This window comes from Pollicipes pollicipes, unplaced genomic scaffold (assembly GCF_011947565.3).
Source record: "Pollicipes pollicipes isolate AB1234 unplaced genomic scaffold, Ppol_2.1 Scaffold_3087;HRSCAF=3621_pilon_pilon_pilon, whole genome shotgun sequence".
Classification (NCBI taxonomy): domain Eukaryota; kingdom Metazoa; phylum Arthropoda; class Thecostraca; order Pollicipedomorpha; family Pollicipedidae; genus Pollicipes; species Pollicipes pollicipes.
Genome location: NW_023596225.1, coordinates 21,534,333 through 21,557,107, shown reverse-complemented (window position 1 = coordinate 21,557,107; position 22,775 = coordinate 21,534,333). Strand labels below are relative to the sequence as shown.

The 22,775-nt window shown below is 50.5% G+C and overlaps 2 protein-coding genes across 3 annotated transcripts in view; both read right to left on the bottom strand.

Moving 5' to 3' along the window:
• Positions 1 to 6,398, bottom strand: part of LOC119114857 (corrinoid adenosyltransferase) — a 33,456-nt gene extending 27,058 nt beyond the window's left edge. For both annotated transcript variants that reach the window (XM_037238907.1, XM_037238906.1), the window contains exons 1-2: positions 6,273 to 6,398; positions 2,713 to 2,877 (exon numbers count right to left, since the gene is read on the bottom strand). In XM_037238907.1, coding sequence (XP_037094802.1) covers positions 2,713 to 2,877; positions 6,273 to 6,388 — 281 coding nt within the window. In that variant the 5' untranslated portion in view covers positions 6,389 to 6,398. The remainder of the gene's footprint in view (positions 1 to 2,712; positions 2,878 to 6,272) is intronic.
• A 4,343-nt stretch (positions 6,399 to 10,741) lies between these two features.
• LOC119089876 (MFS-type transporter SLC18B1) overlaps positions 10,742 to 22,775 on the bottom strand; it is a 32,589-nt gene continuing 20,555 nt past the window's right edge. Inside the window, exons 7-11 of the mRNA XM_037212682.1 lie at positions 19,030 to 19,208; positions 17,911 to 18,101; positions 16,432 to 16,527; positions 14,318 to 14,486; positions 10,742 to 11,802 (exon numbers count right to left, since the gene is read on the bottom strand). Coding sequence (XP_037068577.1) covers positions 11,524 to 11,802; positions 14,318 to 14,486; positions 16,432 to 16,527; positions 17,911 to 18,101; positions 19,030 to 19,208 — 914 coding nt within the window. The 3' untranslated portion in view covers positions 10,742 to 11,523. The remainder of the gene's footprint in view (positions 11,803 to 14,317; positions 14,487 to 16,431; positions 16,528 to 17,910; positions 18,102 to 19,029; positions 19,209 to 22,775) is intronic.

Here is a 22,775-nt window from a genome sequence, read left to right as displayed (position 1 = left end):
CCCTCCCCCGGGTCAGAGACGGCAGGCACCTGCCATCCCACGCGGCACGGGCTCAGGCGTGACTAGGCGCAGGTCAAGCTAACCTCCCCCTCTCCCGGGTCAGAGACGGCAGGCATCTGCCACCCCGCCCGGCACGAGCTCAGGCGTGACTGGGCGCAGGTCAAGCTAACCTCCCCCTCTCCCGGGTCAGAGACGGCAGGCATCTGCCACCCCGCCCGGCACGAGCTCAGGCGTGACTGGGCGCAGGTCAAGCTGATCTCCCCTCCCTGGGTCAGAAACGACAGGCACCTGCCAGCCAATGCGGCACGAGCTCAGGCGTGACTGGGTGCGGGTCAACCTAACCTCCCTATCCCGGGTCAGAAACGGCAGGCACCTGCCACCTCACGTGGCACGGGCCCAGGCAGGACTTGGTGGTTGACAAGGCAGGTCAGGCTGATGTCTAGCCACCGCAAGATGCGGCCGCTGCCACCTTGTACCGTCGGATCCTTCAACTCAGAAGGCAAGCGAATAGCCAGACGAAAAACTATCCACGACGCCTGCGAAAGACGGAGTGCAGCTGACTTCAGCACCCATGATCCGCACAAGAATGGTTTCTGGTGTGCAATGCGGTCGGGGCCCTGGAAATGAGTTCGTTTATCTATCGTGCGCAAGGCCGGTAGCGTGGCTTCGACGCGTCTGGGGCAGTATGACAGCCCAACTGGAAACATTAGCTCTAGTCACGAAGGGCTGAGCGTGGTATTCGGTGAGCCTGTAATGGCTTTCAGCTCTCTCTCGGTCGTCGCTATAGGCAAAACATCTAAATATTTGAACACACGGAGTAAGAAACGTTGTTCCGGTAGTCTCCGAGTCTTGAGCTCTTCCTGCACTGAACCAAAAAACAGCAATCCTTTACTGATGGCAGCCGTCCACAGCTCACTCCGCAACTCTTATGTCTAGGCAGGGAGACCACGTTCGCAGCTTCCCCTGCGGAAGCCACTAGCCGGGACCGTGGGCCCGACAAAAGCTTTCCACGCGTCCTTCACTTCTGCCAGCTCTGCCGCCTCCGCACGCTCCGCATCGGCCCACGAACCGAAGCGCCTGCTGACGCCCGAGATCGACCGCCTGCCGGAGGTCGTGTGTGCGTTTGCGTGCGTGCGTGCGTGCGTGCGTGCGTGCGTGCGTGTGTGCGTGGGTGCGTGTGTGCGTGCGTGGTGTGGTGTGGTGTGGTGTGGTGTGGTGTGGTGTGGTGTGGTGTTGAGGCCACTTTCCACCCACTCGAAAACAACTACCTTTGTATGTGGGGTTAGGCCATGAATGTACTGTAAGCCATGTATCGTACTGTACTAAGCGGTTCCATTGGAGTTCTTACACTGTCGGAGGCGGCCGGGCCCTACGGCTGGTGGCGAATGAAAGTTTCTGTGAGCCGGTTGTTAAAATTGGCAGTCGCACAGTACTGGTGAGAAAACCGGCAGAAACCAGCAAAACAATAAAACGTAGAAAGACTGTCTGGCACCAATGTAGCGAAAATTCGGAATGCCGGCAACACTAACACAATACAAAGGCATGTCCAGCCCGATGTGATTTGGACTGGAACAACGATTATTGGTGAGAGGTGTTGCTTGGCCAACAATATCGTACATGGTAGCTGTTGTAGGCTGATGAGCATGCATGGTAAAGGACGTTTTCTTTACCCATCACATAGAAAATAGCACATGAAACAGGTCACAACGTGATAGATTTCTATGGCAGCTAAATGGGCTATCTTTGTACAGTTTAGACAACACAAATGGCCGTCTCAAATGGAGCACCAATTTGCAACAAAATATGCTGCTCCGCACTGATAGGACCTACAGCAGAGATCATGATCATCGCTTTTATTGGCATGTCATGTTTTGTGCATACCTTTAAAGAGAGCAAAAATCAATACGTGTCTCAAAGTGTTTGAAATCACAACGTTTCGTTCACCGCGGAACGATGCCAGAAGTGTTGGGCTTTTCCACAATGTATTTCCATGGCTGCTCCACATACTTAAATAGCCCAGTCCATCTTAGCATTATAATGAACGCTTGTTTTAAACATCACAGTGCACAAAAGCAAACGGCTGGAAGTGTTGAGGCTTTCTAACCTTCAGCAGATACCACATATTTCCACCATACTGTTGTGCTATCCACGTGCTGTTAGCTGTCGTGTGACTGCAGTTTAACATTACAACAGATGCGGCCGCTTGGGAAGCGGCGTACAATGACATCGTCGGCGGCGGGATCAAAGCTCCGGCGTCGCACCAAGCCAACTACCGCGCATCCGGCCGGCGGCCACAGAGATTTAAGCACAGCGCCTGCCAGGCGGAGTTTGTCCAGCGAAGTTGGAGGCAACGGGGCGGGGCTGGACGGTCAGGCCTGGCGGGATAACCTCGGTCGGCAGCTGTAGTGGCGTAGTTTGGGATCGTGCCATGATCGGCGGGATAGGATGCCCGTTCGTAATACGGGACTGATGGAAACAAACTTGGCGGCTGAAATTGACAGAAATCCTCATGCATCTAGCATACAGTGGCAACTGAATATTCCTTGAAAATGCTATTCGATTCGACCATTAAACAATTATTCAGATTTGTAGCGCTCACAAAATAATGATCTTACAAGCAATTCCAAGTACTTTTTCACAAGCAATGACATGTGCATTACCACAGCAGGCAGTGACGTTTCACGCCGTTGATCATGTATCAGCCAGGCTCACCCGATGGTAGCCGAGAGCTCATCGACGGTACCCAGCGCCTCAAACAGGCAGTCGTCCTTGGGCCGACGCTCGCCGGTGAACGTGGCCGACGTGCCGGCGTCGCCGGTGCGCGTGTAGATGGCCGGGAAGGCGCGCCGGCCGTCCGCCCGCAGGCCCCGGCCCTCGCTGCAACAGTCCCGGCCGGTGTCACAGGCCAGCGGACCAGGTCAGCGGTGCACGCTGACAGGTCGGGCTACAGGGTGGCAGCGTCAGCGCGGCGCCGCCCGTCAGCGAGTGTCGGCCAGCGCTGAGACAGGTCTCGCGCGGCGGGCTAGTCGAGGAGGGCTGGAGACAGCTTTGGCCGCAGAAGGAGGGCGTCACAGTGCGCCGTTGCTCGCTGCCGACGGCCGGCGGTGGCAACAGCGGGCTGAGGTGACCGGACTGCCTCCTTCTGTGCGCTGCATTGCGACAAAATGAGGTGTCATTTGGTGTCTGATTCTCCCATAACAACATTTACATTACGACAACAGTGCCTCCCAGCCAGTCTCCTATTGGAAGGGTGAGTTTCGTACCACGGATGACACACCGATAGCAGGCCGAAGGATTTACCTGCCTACCGTAATGGTCTGTTCACTCAGGAGTTTTTCAGCACGCCGGACGGGCGTCAAGTTCAGGCGACGTCATGAGGAAAAGGATAACGTGTCATGCACACCAAGGGGTGCTCAAATTCGGATCTAAAACAATGTACTCTTCATAGTGTAGATCATACCTACGGTATGTTTGCTTACATAACATTAAATATCCTGGCATATGTGAGGCCTGCGGTCGATAAAGCATCGCTAATCAAGATCGTCTATAGACAGTTCATTACCAATAGATATAAGACAAAATGTTGCGTGCTTGGCATTGAAAAATCCAGTCAGAATTGATTCTGCTCCTATTCCCGACAAAAAGGCATATTCAGCGTGGCCAGGCAGTGAATGGCAGAATATATGATGTGCTGTATGCTCGGCCGCAAGCTGTTAAAAAGAGCGGCGCATTCGGCAAAAGTATGACGTTCGCAGACGCACGGCTTATAGTCTGGGTCTTTGTACGGGTGTCCGATGCGTGGAATACTGCAGATGTGATACGACCATTACGCAGGTCATCAAAAACCAGGATCGGTACACCGTTGCTATGTCGCCGCACATCACTGTGAAGGAGCAAATGCCGCAGTGGCATACTTAAGGCACACGTTACATCCAGCCATGGGCGAGAACGGCTCAAGAAGCAACTCATGCATAAGCCAGGGTGACGGACACGAGGCATTTGTCTGGACTATTCGCCGTTTGGACAGACGACTGCTCCCAGCGGACTAAATTACGTCGAGGCGCGGCCGCCGTGCCGCGCGCCGGATGGCGGCCGGTCCGTTTCAGATGGTGCCTTGGCCCGTTTCAGATGGCGCCCGGCTCGCGCCAGATGGCGCTCGGCCCGCCTCAGATGGCGCTCTGCCCGCCTCAGATGGCGCCACCGGCGCACACCGCGAGCGGTGCTGCGCACTCCTGCTCTAGATGGCACTGTCTTTGGTGTAGCTGTTACGGGCACTTTCTAGATGGACACTAGTGATATAGGCGACGCTGCGGGCAACAATGCCACTGCTCTGGAGCTCTGCATGGGTGATGTTCTCCCCTGGGGGTAAAGTGCCAACAGGGCTACCTGTGCCACTATGTTGTAACCAGATGGGCAACCCAGGTGTGGTGATGGCTAACACTGTCCTTGTCATATAGTTTCTGGAGGCTGGGAGGGATATTTCCTACCACATTAGATGCATCCCAGGCCTCTGCCCCAGAATACCTAGAATTAGCCAGGATTGACTCAACATACAGAAAATGACATGTCAGGTAGCAGGCCCTCCTCTGGATAACACAAGGGCCTCCTAGTAGGTTGAGGTGTTGACACCACTGTCCATGATTTTTGCTTGATCAAAGTGGCCTTAATACCAGAGTGATGGGGATTAAGTTCATGCCTGATAAATGAAAATATAAATATACATGTTACAAACAGCTCACAGAACACACCCTTGCTTTACAGCATGGACATTTTTACACCAGTCAAATCTCACATTAACTTAAGTACAAAATTTAGCATCTAGATTCAAATTCTGACAAATTCAGATGTCTCAGGCATTCTTAAAGCATCCTTCACAAGAGAAAGTGTTCAAATTGTTCATTACACAACTCAATGTTTGAATAATTATTAATGCTAACACATGGAGCTGCAGGTGTTACCTTCCCCCTCAGCTAGCATCAGCTGTGATTTTGTTAAATTTATGACAAAGTGATGTTTATGATACTAACATATACCTAGGCATGTTTTAAAATTATGAGACATATGTCTTCTTTATCACATAACACAGATTCACAGTTTCATGTCAAACTAGGTACAGCTAGATTAGGCTAGTCTTCATATTCATTTCACACTGATAGCATATTATCCTCGCAGCCTTCATGAATGGGTCATGCCTGCTCAAGCAGCTGAAGTACACTTCCTCAAAATCTGCACAAAAATAAAATGTCAATAGCTGACCTCACAAACTTAACAAGTTCAAAACATCTGAGAAGTTTGCATTTGTGCACTTTAACACTCATCATGACCTGGACAAATGGGAAAACATATATTGATGATAAATAATCTAAGAGGGTTTACCTATCTACTCTGCATGTCAAGTTAACATATATTGTTTTTGTGTACCTCTCTCTTTACAGCCTATATTGCAGAAGGATATATGAAGCCTGCAGTTGTGAGGTTAAATCTGGTATGGAAGAGGTCAACCAGAATGAGAAACAGAGCATTTGACATGGCAACAAGGCATTGCCCAAATCATAGGCAGTGCAAGTGGTTGTTCTGTCACACTCAACCTAAGCTGGCATTTCTGCCAGCTGAAACAATTTTTCTGCTTGGGGTTTTTCCTGGCTAAGACTGGTATAATCTGGTAGAAACTCAAGAAACTATTATCTTCTCATTTGTAATGCTCAGATCAAGAAATTGTTGTCTGTTGTCTTCTATGTAATGAAAATACTGGAAACCAGATGCTGATCATCTATTTTTTATGATGGTAATTAAATGATCCATGACACATCCTGTCCAAGGTGGAAAGCTACAACTAGAAACTACCTATCTGGAACAACTTACAGCTACCTACCCTGAAACTTCAACTCCCTTGCCCTCAGTAGGTGAGAGGGCAAAACAAATCAAAATATGGCCTTACATGCATTATCAAAATGTGTGCTCTATCTGCCAATAACAGTGTGCAAATAATCATCCCAATTTGGCCTTACCAACCCTTATTACTGGTGTCATCCACCTTTGATGTTCCTTGGTAATACCAAAAATGCCTAGCATGCAACATTTTTTGTTGTCTTGCTATCCCTCCATCAGTCATCAGTTATCGGTTCAGAATGTTCTGCATTGATCATGCTTTCAAGCTTTACCGCCCACATCACTGCCATCAGGTTGAAAATTGTTAACTCGGCTGGCTCAGTAGGTGATGCCGCTCACGTACGGACTGTCTCCACCATTCACGCAAATGTTTAAACACTTACTGAATGTTTTTAACGCTACAATAAAGTGCTGAGACGCCTCTCGGCACTACGTCTTGAGAATAGGAAAATGCTGAAAGGCGGTACAGCGCGGAACTCCGGAGCACCGTCCGCATCATCGCAGCAGCGGCTCTGGGAGCTGCCATGTTTCTGTTTCTTTTTTCAATAATGTGCCCCGTGATGTGAGGTCCTAAATATATTCAGTGGTTCGAGCGGCGGCGTTATTATTTTGTCTACCATAAGGAAACCATTGGAGCTCGTGTATTAAGTGTACGGCCGAACCACTGACATCATTATCGCTAGCACGTGTCCACTTCGCACTTATGGGGAAATTTTGAAGGTGATGTCTTGCCGACTTTCGGCCGGTCCTTTCACGTCCTAGTCGCCGAGGGGGATCCATTGGCGACGTTAGATTGGGCATAGCGGATCGGGAATTTCGCGTCGAAGGACAGGGCTGTGACTCGGCGTACCCTGTCCCTAGCAAAAGAAGTTCGCTCACTCATAATTTCTGACCAAGTTCCCTTGAGTGTCATCCGCATTTTCGTAATTTCGCGATATACCACATTTTAGATTAGCAATTAGATTAGATTGCCTATAACCGATTAGCAATTGACATGAGAGACCGGTAGTTCTCCCTCAATGACGTCGTGCGCGTTTAGTTGTATCCGCGCATGATGGTCTTTTTAATTGAACACTTTCTTTGCAAATAGACGCTGTGCACAGCATTGCGAAAAAATGCTTGGGGGGGGGGGGGTAACCGAACAACTGGGATTTCCTATTCAGACACGTGTGGTGCACTTGCAGATGACGACCCAATGCTATCGGATGCACACATACAAACTGTTCGCAAACATTTATAAGTCTCTTCTTCCGAGCCGTGGTATTCTGGCCATCACCCTACGGACAGTCGCACTATGTGCCGTCATGGGGAGATTTAAATACAAAGAAACGACATATCTGCCCATGTATGATTTTCTTTGCCGGCCGATAGTACTACCATAATGGCACAGTATGCACATGATTGCACTCGCCGTGAAGGTCAAAAATATTTGAAACTGGACGCCTCATCTTTGCAGATCGCCGATGCGCACAAACTGCCAGAGTGAAACGCTGGCGGGAGTTCGACCGAATAAAATCGAAACTGGAATACGAGATGTGTGTTGCACTGGCAGCTGATAACTGCGCTAGCGCTATCTCATGTGCACTTTCGCGCTTCTCGTCGACGCGACGTACTCTGACCAGCATGCTACGGGCAGTTCACAATGCGACGTTAAGGTGAGATTTTTGACAACTCTGTTCTATAGCCTTGACCACAACCGTCATGTCGGCCGATGAGAAACTTGTATTGCCGGCCGACAGATGGCACTGTAGCACTGCCTTATTCAAGATACGATAGAGGCGCTGCATGAACTACAGCAGTCGATTCGCCTTAAAACCCCAAATCATCATGCAATCATCATCAAGATACGATATAAGTAAGACGTGTGAGCGGAGCGCCAAAATCTTGGCCAGAGCTAAGCAAAAAGAAATAAGAATGATGTGCGCCATGCTAATATGTACCTATTATTTTCAGCCTTCCACGATGACCAGTGGAAATGGTTACCTGATAAAAATAAAAATGTGAACATAAAGTGACCGAAATCTGGGGACTTTTGTGATGGGAGCGGGCACGAAGTTCGAAGGGCACTACAGAGATACGTGGCTATTTACTCTCGACGAAATCCTGGACCACCCCTGCACACACATGTTTTATTCCTTTTGCCTCGTCTTGCATGCCTTGGGAAGTGGTAAGTGTAGCACGTGGTCGTGTTGTTGTGCACGTACTAGTTAGTCCACTTTATTGTAATCTCAGAACACTTGGGGATACTTAGAAATAACAGCACGTGTTCTAGGTGTTTGCACACGCCTCAAAGTATTTGAAACGCATATGGTGTCAACCGTGGCGTATGTTATCTCATTCTCCTGCATGCAGTGAGATACGCCAATGCTGTATTTCTAGTGTGTAGGGAAAGAACGTTATGCTGGGCGTTTTGCGTCAACCACCGATACAAATGTTTTCTTTTTTTGTCCGTTTATTGAACTAATTCAGCACGGCAATGTGCAATCATTGTCACGAACTTACTCGGTCGGACGATAAATTCCAGCGCCAAAATGAGTGCAGTGTTGTAAAAATGCATCATTTTGTACCTACCTTTTGGTCTTGAAAAAGGTGAAGATATTTAGCTCAGGGGATGTCTATCAGAGACCACCAATGCCGGATAGTCGTCTCTGCATCGGACTGGGCCCTGTGCTCCATTCTCCAGGCAGGGACAAGGCAGGGCCCGTGACTTGCACAGGTTGGTGGGGCCCCTGAAACAATGAGGAGTCCCTGTGCTGTGCACGGGCCCGCAATGGTTAACACGGGTTTCTGTGTTGGCATGCCCCTCCCCCCTCCCTGAGCGGACGGGAGTCGAGGGTTTTCTGCACTGGACACCAAATGAATGTACCGGGTGTAATATATGCCAAATATATTATGCACCGTGCATAATATATGAATATATGAATGCACCGTCTATAATATATACCACCAAATAATGCACCATAAGTGAGTAGTTTGCTTCAATGAGAGACCCAGCATCGATCAGGAAACAACTGCGGTGGTCAGAGGGCCTTCCGCGTAAGGAAGGGCCGATGCATGATGCAACCCTCTAAGAGCCCCGGATCGACCAGTGGCCCATGTCTTTAGATGGGCAGCCGGTACGTACCCCTGGCTGAGACGGAAGTGCTCTTCTGAGAGCCCCCGGATCGACCAGCGTCCCGTGTCTTCAGGACAGGCGGTAGGTACTTCTGGTTGGGACGGAAGGGCCCCTCTGGGAGCCCCGGATCAGCCAGTGGCCCGGTCTTCAGAAGGGCACCCGGTAGGCAACCCGGACTGAGACGGAAGGGCCCTTCCGCTCCTAAGTGAGAACGTGAATTTTCCGTTTGGTGTTCTGTCCACAGGGGCATGGGAAAGACAAGGGAAACTAACAGCAAAAGTTATTATATGCCCTCCAAATGGGTGGGTCGACACTGGGTCAAACATTGGTGCTGACATGACCAGCTAAGTCTACAAGAGTACATCCATCTTTTAATGGAAATGGACTCGGGAAGAAGAAACAAAAACTTCTCTATTTTTCAGCACGCGCACTCGCAATCTTCAGAGCGGAAAAACCGATGCCCGTTGGTACGGTTTTCATCCAACAGAGTGGCGTTGGCCGCTGCTACTAGCACCAGGCGCTGAGGCCCGGGCCCGCGAGAACGACCATGGGTCGTGAAATAAGGTCTCCAGAAACCTTTCGAAATTGAGTCGTAGCTTTAAAATGGGAAAATGAGCCTTCTGATCCATACTATTTGAGGCTTGCCCTCTGAACTTATAAAGGTAAGAACGGCACAAGCAACAGAGGCTCCGCTAAATGACACGACGCAACGACACAACGCCAAACACATTGTTTTCTGACGCATGCATGTTTTCGTCCGCCAGCAAGAAGCCGCCCCATATGTAGTCACTTGGCCGACGCCGCGCTACCCGAGGGGACTCCAACAGCAGGCATCGGTATTTGTTTTTTTCTTGGCGCCCCGCTGTCTGGAGAGCGGGGGTGTTTGCCCGGGGGAGGGGAGGAGGCGAGATCTACAGCTGTCAAGTGAAGCTCCGCACGGTAAAAGAGGCTTTCTTGCGACATTCGTTGGTGACAATGAGGCCAGGAGATAATAGTCAGCTGACATGCAAGTGTCCCATTGGCAAACAGCCGGATGTGATACGGTGTATCACGGGCACGGGGGCGTCTTCGGCCGGCAGCCGTGTTATTGCGCCGGATGATATTGATTCTGCGTGACTTGCGCCTAGCTCCAGCCTCATAAAAGCGTCGGGCTGCGCTCCGAATCTGGGAACCTCCTCGCCGCGGAGCCATCATGAAGCTGGTGCTCGTGCTGATGCTCGTGAGCTGCGTCCGCGCCTGGCCGCTGAACGTCGACAGGTACCAGGGATCATCTGACATCTCGGAGTCAAGCGGATCCGGACCGCCCGGGCCCGATGAATCCGGATCCGGATCCGGATCCGGATCCGACGGGCTCGTCTTTCCCGGACTCGGGTCAGACAGCTCCGATTTTGAGTTCGACAGAAGAGGATGACTAGTCCACTAGCTGGGCAGGCACAGCCGAGCTACTGGAAGCCTGAGTCCCTCGGCTGGTCAACGACGGTTTTCCAAAGGCCATGGCTTGCTGGGAGAAGTCCTCGAAGACCATACCGAACATATTTCCCCACATTTCTCTTCAGTGACACTTATCAAATTACGTCGTAGGCTGCGGCGTCGATATTTCTGTATTTGAGTATTATGGTGTGTGATCTGCTTCATTCAGCTTCCTCAAACCTGAATATATTAGTGGATGCCGCCAGAAATGTTTTTCCTGTACCCCGCAGCAATGTAATGGAATGAGCATTCCAATCTGGGCCCGCGCCAGGCCATCCGGCCCCGTCATGTATTGCAGGCACTCGGATACAAGATGCAGTTGCGCAAACAGCGGATCCAGTCTGTTACGACCGGAACCATAACGCCTCCTCACAGGTGCTCGTAACCCGAGGTACTGAAGCGCAGCACAGCACATACGGAGACTAATGCCAGTCACGCAGATATCCGGCATCACCTTCCACCGGCATACTCAGAGCACTCAGCCATTACTCGCCAGACATCGGCGGCGGGTCACAAACACAGACACCGCCAGACAACGATGGCGGGTCACAAACACGGACACCGCCAGACAACGATGGTGGGTCACAAACGCAGATACCGCCGGACAAAGATGGTGTGTCACAAACACAGACACCGCCAGACAAAGATGGCGAGTCACAAGCACAGACAGAGTCAGACAAAGATGGCGAATCACAAGCACAGACAGTATCAGACAAAGGTGGCGAGTCGCAAACAAAGACACCGCCAGACGGGTCATAAACACAGACATCGCCAGACAAAGATGACGGGTCACAGACACAGGCGCCGCCAGACAACGACGGCGCGTCACAAACACGGACACCGCCAGGCAACAACGGCGGGTCACAAACACAGACAGTGAAGAGCTTGCTGCCATCCGAAATTCTGACATGCCTGAGCCTCCCCAGCATCCGACTTTTAGCCGTATCTGAGCCTTCCCTGCATCCCCACATGAGGCAGCGCACCGCGTGGTGGTGCCTTCCACCCGGCCGACACCAGCCACCCGGCCGCTCCGCCGCCGCTAGCCGCCATCACTCGCCCATCAGTGCGTTATAGCTGCCGGCACCGCCGCAGTCGGGCATCGAGTGGGTGAGGTAGTTGACGGGGCCCTCGCTGCTGTAGCGGCTGCGCGCGCCAGGCACCTGCAGCGCGCGGGAGGCGCTCGGCGGCGCGCCGTCCGAGCTGACCGGCGAGCAGTGGCGCTCCGGCGACGAGTCCGGCGCCGACAGCAGCCGGCGGCGGACGGGCTTGTCAGCGCGCCCTCGGCCGCCGCCGTCCGACAGGCACATGTAGACGGAAGCCAGCAGGGCCTGCCGGCGAGGCGGCGCCAGTGAACGCTCGCGGCTCCGGCTGCACGGCAACGGGCGGCTGCCAGACAACGTGGCCCGCAGTCTGCAGCTTTGCCTACCAAGAAGTTGGCGTAAGCCGGTTTCGCGATGGCTTGACTGCTTGTCCCTTGAAAATAGGCTGCGGAAGGTACGACATTCGTCACAATTCACCGTACTGTAGTCTGGTGCGCTCAGTGTATCTCACCATACAGAAGCCTGGTTCGCTCAGTGTATCTCACCGTACAGAAGTCTGGTCCGCTCTGTGTATCTCACTATACAGTAGTCTGGTCCACTCAGTGTATCTCACCATACAGAAGTCTGGTCCGCTCAGTGTATCTCACCATACAGTAGTCTGGTCCGCTCAGTGTATCTGACCACACAGGAGTCTGGTCCGTTCAGTGTACTCCACCACCCAGTAGTATGGTCCGCCCAGTGTATCTCACCACACAGAAGTCTGGTCCGCCCAGTGTATCTCACCACACAGTAGTCTGGTCCGCCCAGTGTATCTCACCACACAGTAGTCTGGTCCGCCCAGTGTATCTCACCACACAGTAGTCTGGTCCGCCCAGTGTATCTCACCACACAGTAGCTGGTCCGCCCAGTGTATCTCACCACACAGTAGCATTGTCCGCCCAGTGTATCTCACCACACAGTAGTCTGGTCCGCCCAGTGTGTCTCACCACACAGTAGCATTGTCCGCCCAGTGTATCTCACCACACAGTAGTCTGGTCCGCCCAGTGTATCCCACCACACAGTAGTCTGGGCCGCCCAGTGTATCTCACCACACAGTAGTCTGGTCCGCCCAGTGTGTCTCACCACACAGTAGTCTGGTCCGCCCAGTGTATCTCACCACACAGTAGTCTGGTCCGCCCAGTGTATCTCACCACACAGTAGTCTGGTCCGCCCAGTGCGTCTCACCACACAGTAGTCTGGTCCGCCCAGTGTATCTCACCACACAGTAGTCTGGTCCGCCCTGCGTCTCACCACACAGTAGTCTGGTCCGCCCAGTGTCTCACACACAGTAGTCTGGTCCGCCCAGTGTATCTCACCACACAGTAGTCTGGTCCGCCCAGTGCGTCTCACCACACAGTAGTCTGGTCCGCCCAGTGCGTCTCACCACACAGTAGTCTGGTCCGCCCAGTGCGTCTCACCACACAGTAGTCTGGTCCGCCCAGTGCGTCTCACCACACAGCAGTCTGGTCCGCCCAGTGTATCTCACCACACAGTAGTCTGGTCCGCCCAGTGCATCTCACCACAGAGTAGTCTGGTCCGCCCAGTGTATCTCACCACACAGTAGTCTGGTCCGCCCAGTGTATCCCACCACACAGTAGTCTGGTCCGCCCAGTGCATCTCACCACACAGTGTGAAGGAGGGCGCGCCGCCTCTCGCGGCTGTCTGGCTCGATCAGGTGATAAGCGTCGCACGAGAACTTACAAGTTCACGCACCTACGGCCCGCTGCCAACGCTCAGACGTTGTTGCGGTTTAAATGAGAAGTATTCATTGGCGTTACATGATACAATGGTTTTAAAAAGTTGCGAACGGTTACAACGTGTAAATGTGTCCTACACACTCTGCAATGTTCTGCACATGTCGTTCATGTCGTTTATGTCGTTCATGTTCATGTGACAACTAAGTGAACTGGAGCGTGAGGACGCCCTATCGATGGTATACACAGATGTGTTATGTTCATACACTGGTATGACCTTTTTCTTGTTTGGTTTGAAATTGGGTTAGGCGCCAGGAAGCTATATGCTGTAGGCGGTCACGCTCATTTTGTTTTTCACCCAATATTCCCACTACGCATGGACCTGTATGCGTGGACTAATGGACCAACTACCCATTTCTAATCAGTTTTCCCTATACGTTACAAATCTGTTTTCACTTGTTCCCGCTCGTAAGTCACCACGGGGTACTTCCCTTCGATGTTTTGAATCGACGTTCTGCAAAATGTCTTTCGCGAATACTATACCGCGAATATGAGTATTATAATTTATTACGCGAGCAAAAGAGCTTCGTGCCGAGATGGGGCGTAATTTGTCCATATTTCCTTTCAAAACATTTTGTTTGACGCGGGCGCGAAAGCAAAGTGTTTGTTCTTTTTTGCTTTCCTTTGCTTCTTTCCAGCGCTAATGCAAGTGAAAACAAGGTTCAAACAAATGCAACACTTTCGCCTCTTCATTCGCGTCATAAGCTTACGCTACCGCTGGAGCGGGCTATTTATGTTGGGTCTAAATGAGTATGTAGTAAATAACATTGACTCGAAACCATTTTTGGGTTGGTTATTCGTTCAAGAGCTTAATCATGCATGTTTACTTAGTGAAGTAAAGGGGAACAAGTTTGGCGAGACAGCAAAACTACAGAGTATGTTGCAGTCTCTAAAATATGAAGCGGTGCTAGTGGGAAAACACTATCAGAGGCACCAGTCAAGAGCCAGTATCCTTACGTTCAGATAGAGTGCAGTTCCTGACCGGCCCGGTTCGCTGCAGGCGACCTCACCATGCCCATATGCAGCAGCACGATGACCGATGACGCCAGAGGGAAGCCGATGGTGTCCACGAGGATGCCGGCGCCGCAGCGGGAGATGAAGCGTCCGGCGCCGCTCAGCGAGCTCCACATGCCGGCCACCACAGCGTGCGTCGTGGCGTCGTCATGCAGTCCTCCGCCGCTGGCCGAGCGCCGGCGGCAGCGGGCGGTTAGGGGCAACAGGCGGACACCACGGCGTCGCGGGCGCATGGTGGCCGCGGAGCCCCGTCCGCCGGGGTCGGACAGGGAAGAGGAGCTGTGCCGTCACATCTGGTCCGAGTGAGGACGCGGGAACGGAACGGTACTGCCGGCCCATCAGTGTCAGACCTCGAATCGGATCACTAGAACATGCCTCCTGGTTTACGAGGCTAGGAAGAACACGCGTACCTCCGAGCTATGCGGAGTTGGAGCAACAGACAAAATGCTCATTTGGCGACGTCATCGTCCATCCAACCATTTCGTGCATAAGCAGCGGCTGGACAGCCTGTATCTTTTTGCATGACGCATCCGGCGTGTAACATGGGCCACTTATTACATTGTCGGATTAATGGAAACTCGTACTCTGCGTAACCCCTTCCCTGGATTTTAACACATTTGACAAGCACACAAGTAAAGTACTTTCAGTCAGTTTACATCCGTCTTGCTGTTGTCTCACAAGTAAGTCATCATTCAAGATTTGAGTTGCACGAGCACGCTCAAAGTTGAGAAACCTTGAGCTCCCACCATATCCTCACAATATTGAAAAACGTGGCATTGATATCACGCTAGGTGAGCGTTACCGACGCCATATCAAAACCGATTAGGCGCGCAGGTAAGGTGCACGATCACACACAACTTTGGCATGTCATTATAATACGTCATCGACTATCGACGATGGTTCTGAACAAGACAGCTGACAGCCCTGGATTACGATGCTAGTTGTGCAGTTGTGGAATACCTCCATTAACTTTCACTCGGTCACTTTTTCCCTTTCTCACGACAAAAATAAACAAGATTAGCACTAAACAAGGCAAAAGCACAGGCACATAACGTTTGTACGTTAAATTCACACGCATAGACCAACAACGCTAACTCACGACGAGAAGCATCACCACAGTAAGCCACGCCGTCCGCCACAGCGGAAACTGACGCAACGATCTCGCAGTGACCCGGGCGTCGTAAAAACGAATCGTGATATAATCAAGCGATGACGTATTCCGAACCATATCTACCATTAAGTGACAATTCTATATATGTAAGAGATGTTTGCAATTGGAAGCATAGCAATAACCACAAGCGAGTTTTTTGTATTCAATTGGAGCGGTCTCTTTTAGGGAAGACGCGTCAATTATCAGAGCAGCAGTCGCACTGGCTCGGTCTTGGACTTCGAAGGACAAGGCTAAAGTGTGACAAGTCTGGACAGCGGGCACATATGGCGTCCAAGGTTTGTCAAAAACGGAACGAGTAAAAGGTTGCGAGACGCTCAAGGTTGATCGCTTCATAGCTGCCGACACCAATTGCTGGAGTCCAAATTGAGCACACACGCCAGGGGGTTAGGGCAGGTGGGGGTCAGCAACTCCAAATAAAACGCTAACTTCTTCCTCCGGGAAAGATGTGGAAGGAACAGCCATGCTTCGAAAACCCATGTGCAATACACAGCATCGACAACCATCCCGAAACATTGCACTGCTGCCTGGCCAGATTGCAGGGCCGCCGACACATTCTCATCGAATGTTTCCGAGTAGCTTCACGGCGGCCTGATGAGCTTCGTTACGAAATACGAGGGCGGCACCAGCTGCTGCTAACATCATTACACACCATCACGTGCCAGATGAGCGGAGGTGCCACTTTCGCCGGAGATGCGAATGAGCAGCTGACGCAGTTGTTACTGGCGCGGTTCCCCCAAAATTGTTTCCTGGGATATGCAGCACAACTGGAAACCTGCGCTCATTCAAGGTATGAATAACATGTGCATCGCGCTGTACCCGTCAAATGGCAAAAAGAGCTGGAAAATAACGTTCTAGAACGGATAGGAAATCGAATGTTTCATAGCAAGTACATCCGAAACCACACCCATGCACTTGCAGTGCACAGAGTAAGCCACTTACACGGCCTCCCGGAGGGCATCCACCACGCCGGCCACCTGCATACCGCCGATGGACATTCCGTAGAGGCAGAGGCTGACCACGACCATCCATAGTGTCCTGAAAAGCCATACCATACTGCCAGCGCGGCCAGCGCCCCACGGTCTCGCAAGCGCCGAGCTGGCCGATCTCATGACAACTGCAGACTCACTAGGACTACATGCTAATACCGGATCCCCGCCCAGCCTCTCATGTGGCCCAGCGCTCTGGTGAAACACATGTCATGTCTCCACAGCAGTTTGAAATAGGAGCTTGCAATAAAGTTGCGGGCGGCTAGCAAGGCCGCGATGACATCTGCTTGCATTGCTTCAGGCTACTCGTAGTTTCCACCGTTCAAGGCGGCATGTTCGAGCATAGGTGCAGGGGCGTCCCAGAAAGTGCGAGGGTCAGTACCAATTTGATTTATCGGTGCAAATGAAATTTAATAGATAAAAAGTTTTGTTTTTCTTTTTTGATTTTTGGGCGGATTTTGTGCTCATTTTCACTGCGTTGCCACGGGGTTAATGCTCAGAAAAATGGGGCGCCATGGCTCTCACGGAACCTCTCGTCCCTACACCTGTGTTCAAGCTACCGAACAATAGGCACCCTGTTAAGGGGATTCTTCAACTTGGAAATAGGAATGTCTGTATGGAGCTGTTACATTCAGCTATTACAGTTTGATGATTCGGAACTGACTGGCCCATTTGCAGCTTGACGATACTGTTGGCCAGACAGAACGGATATTTGACAGCCGGGACTCTGGGATGCCGGTCCGCTACCTTAACCAGTACACCATAGATATCCAACGAATTAACTGCATTTTTCACTGCTCTTGATGCTGGTTATGTCGGCGACCGCTAAGTATGTCAAGGGTATTCGTTTATAAGGGAATATTTATATGATACCAATACGATGATCCGATCACTATGATCACTTTGATACAATACTACAGATCCGATGCGCCAGAATGGCCCAGCCGTTTTGCAGTCTCGCGGCATTGTGCACCGAATAGTAAAGAAAACCGCACTATTTGCCGAACAATATCGTCAACAGCAGAGCGGTCATGGTAATTCATGCTCTCTTAAAAGTTGGAGTTGCTGAATAAAACAGCCTAAGGCAAGAAACAAAACGTCGGTACGATGTAGTTAGTCAGCTTTAATACACATCAATTGTGATATCAACACTTATGAGCACCTCAATTATAAAAGCAAAACAAAAGCACGGTCGTCGTAAGCGCTACGTTCTAGAACAAATTCAAAAACCCTTTTATAAAAATAATCCGCCCAGAATGGTATGCTTTTAACACGCATGTTCAGGTCTACCCGGTCTTTGCAAGTGTGGTAGCAGCTTACCAGAGAAAAAAAACTGCTATTCATACCAAATGCTACCAAATGTCATCCACAAAAATCCTGTTTAGGAGATAACGACTAGTCTTGGCGTCCTGCCAACGCGACCGCATCTCACTGGTGGATTGGCAGGTTGAGAAGCGGACCGAACAAGGCGAAGCAGGCGGCCGCGGTCAGCGACGTGGCCACAATGTAGGCCTTGATGCAGCTGAACTTGTCGCAGAGCAGGCCCCAGATGGGCGAGGCGAGGCTGCTGGCGCCGTCCTTCAGGCCGAACATGAGACCCAGCAGGATGTGGGACAGGTTGTACTGAAAACCGACCAGATGGAAATGGTGACGCGAGCACTTTGTAATACATGCGAGTGCCATGCATGCATCCCTGTGTTAGCTTGAAGAAAAACAGAGATACCTGTGGAGGCAGATGCAATATGGCAAGATGGTAGCTATACCGGTGCTAAATCGCTTTTGCGTTATCGTTATCGTCCCAGTTTGCAGCAGCCAGTGCTTACGATCATAATTTCTATGCACTTTTCCTTTTTCTGATTTTCTATCCATAATTTCAATGCATTCCCAATGCATTCTAATTCCATTGTGTTTTTTAATGTATTGTTCCATTGGCATATTAATCAAGTCAAGTAGATGGATAGTGCAATGTGTGACATGTTACATAAATGCTTTTGTTAGCATTACGTTGACATATTATGCACAATGATATAAACATTCCCAGCACGCATAATTGCAGGTACACAAAAGGCTACGTAGAGCTTACCAGGACCAAGACAACGCAGAGGGACGCAGCGCTGAGGCCCGAAATAAGCCTAAAAGACCGGCGCAGAAATAGCTCACAAACACCAGCTGAATGGTAAGGTACGCACGTATCTACTAACCCACGGAAAGCATATCATGGAGGATACAATACTACTTCACATTGCTTACAGATGACAATAATGCTTACAGATGACAATGAAAACAACAATCACCGCCTCGCAAACAGAGCAATGTATGTACAGGTACGTTTCTGCGCCAATTTGTGGTGAAATCATAATGCATTCCATTCGATCACCGTCAACGGCATATTAAACAATAGGTCAGCGTGTAGCTGCATGATCTGCCGCCTGTAAGAATATGTTGGCAGCACTGATTCATATCACATGAAGTTATATGAGTCAGCGCTACCAACAGCTCGTTGCTATACCGGCAAGCCCGCAAAGATTAATATGGCGCATGCGTTACCCACCTTTCGGAGGATCTGCGCCTCCAGTGTGACGGAGAGGAAGCCAGTGCTCATGGTGGCGACGAAGAAGCTGACGAAGGCCACCCAGATGCCGGGTATGTGCACCATGCGCCAGACAGACACGGTCTGCTTATCAGCATCTCGGTCGGCGGGACACGAGGAGCTCTTCCGTCGCATGGATCCTGCCACGGCGGAGGCAGGGTCAGGAGAGTGAGACCGGGGTCGGAAGGTGCTGACGGGTCAGGAGGTGCAGACGGGTCAGGAGGTGCAGACGGGTCAGGAGGGTCAAGCGAGTCAGGAGGGTCCAGCGAGTCAGGAGGGTCAAGCGAGTCAGATGGGGTCTGGTAGTACACAGTCATAGGCTTCAGCCGTAGTCAGAGGGTCAGAAGGTTGAGACAGCCCTTGACGTGGCCAGACGGCCCCAGACTGCACAGAGGTGGCCAAACGGTACTGGATGCCACCAGACGCGGACAGACGGCATTAAACGTGGCCAGACGACCCCAGATGTGGCCAAATGGGACTAGATGCCGCTAGCTGTGCACAGATGATACCAAACGTGGCCAGATCACAACATTTGCGCGTTTCTGCTGATCTGGGGAGCTGAATATTGTACCATGGAAAGTAAGCTCAGGACAGCTGTAAGTAGCCTTCAGCGGGTTGGCTTGTTGATGACCACTTTTCAACAAGGTTAAATCAAGGGGACTCGAGCATTGCTGCAGTCATAGAATCAGAGCACGTCACGGTTTTAATTGCGAATGCGGTGACGCGCTAGGTACAAAATTTGTACGTCGTGTGTTGAAAACCGGACCTGACCAGGAACTGTTCCGTCTGCGTTCTATACATAATGTTGCACTGATTGTTAATGGCCTATTTCCGATGTAATTGCAATGCAGCATTCAATTCCTTGAGTTTTCGTGCAGAAAGCGCGGACATGCCATGTACTTCAACGCGACATGACGCGAAAGGATAGACATATGTCACACATACGTCGATAACACAAGTTAGCAATGCAGGTCATGCAGCTGATTGGCTTAATGACGCACATGTGCATATAGCTGGACACCCACATCAACTCGAGATGCAGCTATTATGACCTATCTGCTATCTGCGCTATGACAGCTATCTGTGCGACAGTACCCGCAGTGCCAGGGTGACAAAGTTTTATTAAAGCTCATTTCCAGTACACAGGTGCATATCTAACAGATTTCTAATCTTGCACAAAAATTATGAGCTCGACTTCGTTGAATCCGGTGTATGCAGCCCGCTGTTAACCTACGTTATGGCTGGGATCCGAATGCAATGCAAATGACGAGGAACTTATTGACATGAGCGAAAAATGATGTCGACTTTGATCAAATGATGGCCCAAATCTTGTTAAGGTCCACCGCCTATTCAGGTATTTGAAGGTGGCATAATATGCATGTCAAGGGAGGGTGAAGGAAAAGAAGCATTCTCTCAATGTTGCCAGGTTGTCGGGGATTCTGCAATCTGCAACCAAAGCCAAAGAGACAATCTAGGTAGGCTATTAGCAACCTGGCGGGCGACTAGGGCAAAGGCGACCTGCATGCAGGCCTTCCATGGCCATGATGTCTCCCGACGCCGGTAACTTTGCGGATGGAGGAGACGGGAATATGAACCGTCAGAGCAGAAGTAATCACACAGACGGGCTGAACCCATTCAAGAGGAAGGAAAGCCAGTCAGAGAAGCTCTCGCAGTACAGGAACGGTGCCCCGGAGACTTTAAGGAAGATGCGACTCGGCGAAGTCATCACAGGTTTCTCGTAAAGATGTTTACGTAAGATGTCGTGCTCGGCGAATGCGGCACACAGATCCCAGCCAGAAAATCCGTCAGTGGTTGACATTGGGAAGGCAGGCTTTCCTTAGGGGCAGGACGCTGCCTGGCGATACTAAGGATGGGAACCATCCTGCATTGACGGCAAGGGCCTTTCGCTGTACGTTTTTGCATCATGAATGGCCGTGGGGGTGGGATGGAATGCGTGAAACTGAATGCGACGGCTTAACTCGCAAGGGCCAGTGGGAGAAATGGCTACTCAACATAGGGGAGTGCTCGGAGTATCAAATTATAATTGCAGTAAAGTCAACCAATATTGATACCGAAGACATACTGGGGGAGCAGGCGAGATACCCAACAGGGTGCATCGTGACCCAAGCCGTGTCAGGCGGGTGCAGCAGGGAAGAACCACTCCCGGACTTCTCCCAATATTAGTATGCTCCTTATCAGCCTTCGCCCTGAGCAGTGAAGTACTCTTGTGTCTCACGAGGCATTGGTCAGTCTCACACTTGTATATCGTTCTGAAAGGAGCACGGGGTGCAGCACATTACTAAGAGCAGCTTTGTCTGCAAGACGGCCAGGCTGCGTGAATACACTAGTGAGTACACTACTAGCGTTGAATAAAAAGGTCACGTAGAAACGAAACAACGTCATCATCGACCTGGCGTGATGTCGACGCTCGGGAAACCAGCTTTCAAAGTTGCTGCAAAATGTTGCAGGATTACGGTGAAATGTACATCAACCAACCCTGTGATTGCCACTAACGGCTCCAGGAAGAATGAAGCCCTTCAGTTCTCCAAATTGCGTATTAGTTAAAAGGTTGCTGAATGTCGCAAAGGTAGTTTACGGTCAGACAAAGCTTGGTCGCGCCCTAGATGAAGAGACCCAAGAAACAATAAAGAGTTGGTAGGACTGTATATGTTTCAGACCGGTGCGCAGCACTCACCCTGTTGTGGGGCTACAATATTCGGCACTCTCTACACATTAGATATCAACACATGAAGTAACTAAATGACGACCAAATAATTATGTTAAACGCTTCGCAAGCACATGTAAAGTCATGCTAAAATCATCACCTTGTTCAGCACGACAATGCAGTGTGCAATGCACTACAAAACGTGGCCAAACTTCTAGCCGTTCTTGTAGAAGAGACACTCATTTAAATAGTAAATCTGATCCATCATATTGTCAAGAATTTTAGTTGATATCGGAATTATACACTGGAGAAGGGTGTTTAAATGCATAAACAGACTGACCTGCGACAAGAGGCAATGCAAAGCACTCCAAATATGCCAGACTTTGACATCTGTTATCTTATTTCTGGTATCCATACATTGATTATCTAGAGTTTCTCTGGTCTATATTGTGTTCTTGCATTTACTCGTTTCGCAAGTAAAAGAGCTGTGTGTATAACTGACTTTCTTCTCACTAAAACGTAACTTAATGCTTAAACACTCCGAATATGCCAGACTGACTTTTATTATCTGATTTCTGGTATCTATACATTGGTTATCTAGAGTTTACCTGGTATATATTGTGTTTCTTGCATTCACTCGTTTCGCAAGTAAACGAGCAGTGTGTATAATTGGCTTTCTTCTTACTAAAACTTAACTTAACGCCTAAACATCGCTAATTGGTAACATTTAGTAAAAAGGTAACTCAATTCTTTACCCACTAAATACTTATCGCACTGATGCTACTTGACTCTCTTATATCACTTTCCTGGCATAACATTGCAATCACACATTGGGCATCCCATTGCTGTATATTTGTGTTTGTTTTGGTGTGTATCAGGCATGGAGTTCACGCAGCTTATGCCACCGACGGCAGTGGATGTTCCCCACGTGGGGAGGGGAGGCCCTTCCGCTGCGTGGGGAGGAAATCCTTGTTCGAAGGAGAGAGCGATGTGCGATCATGGAAAAATAAGCTCAAATTGTCAACAGGGACCACTACGATGC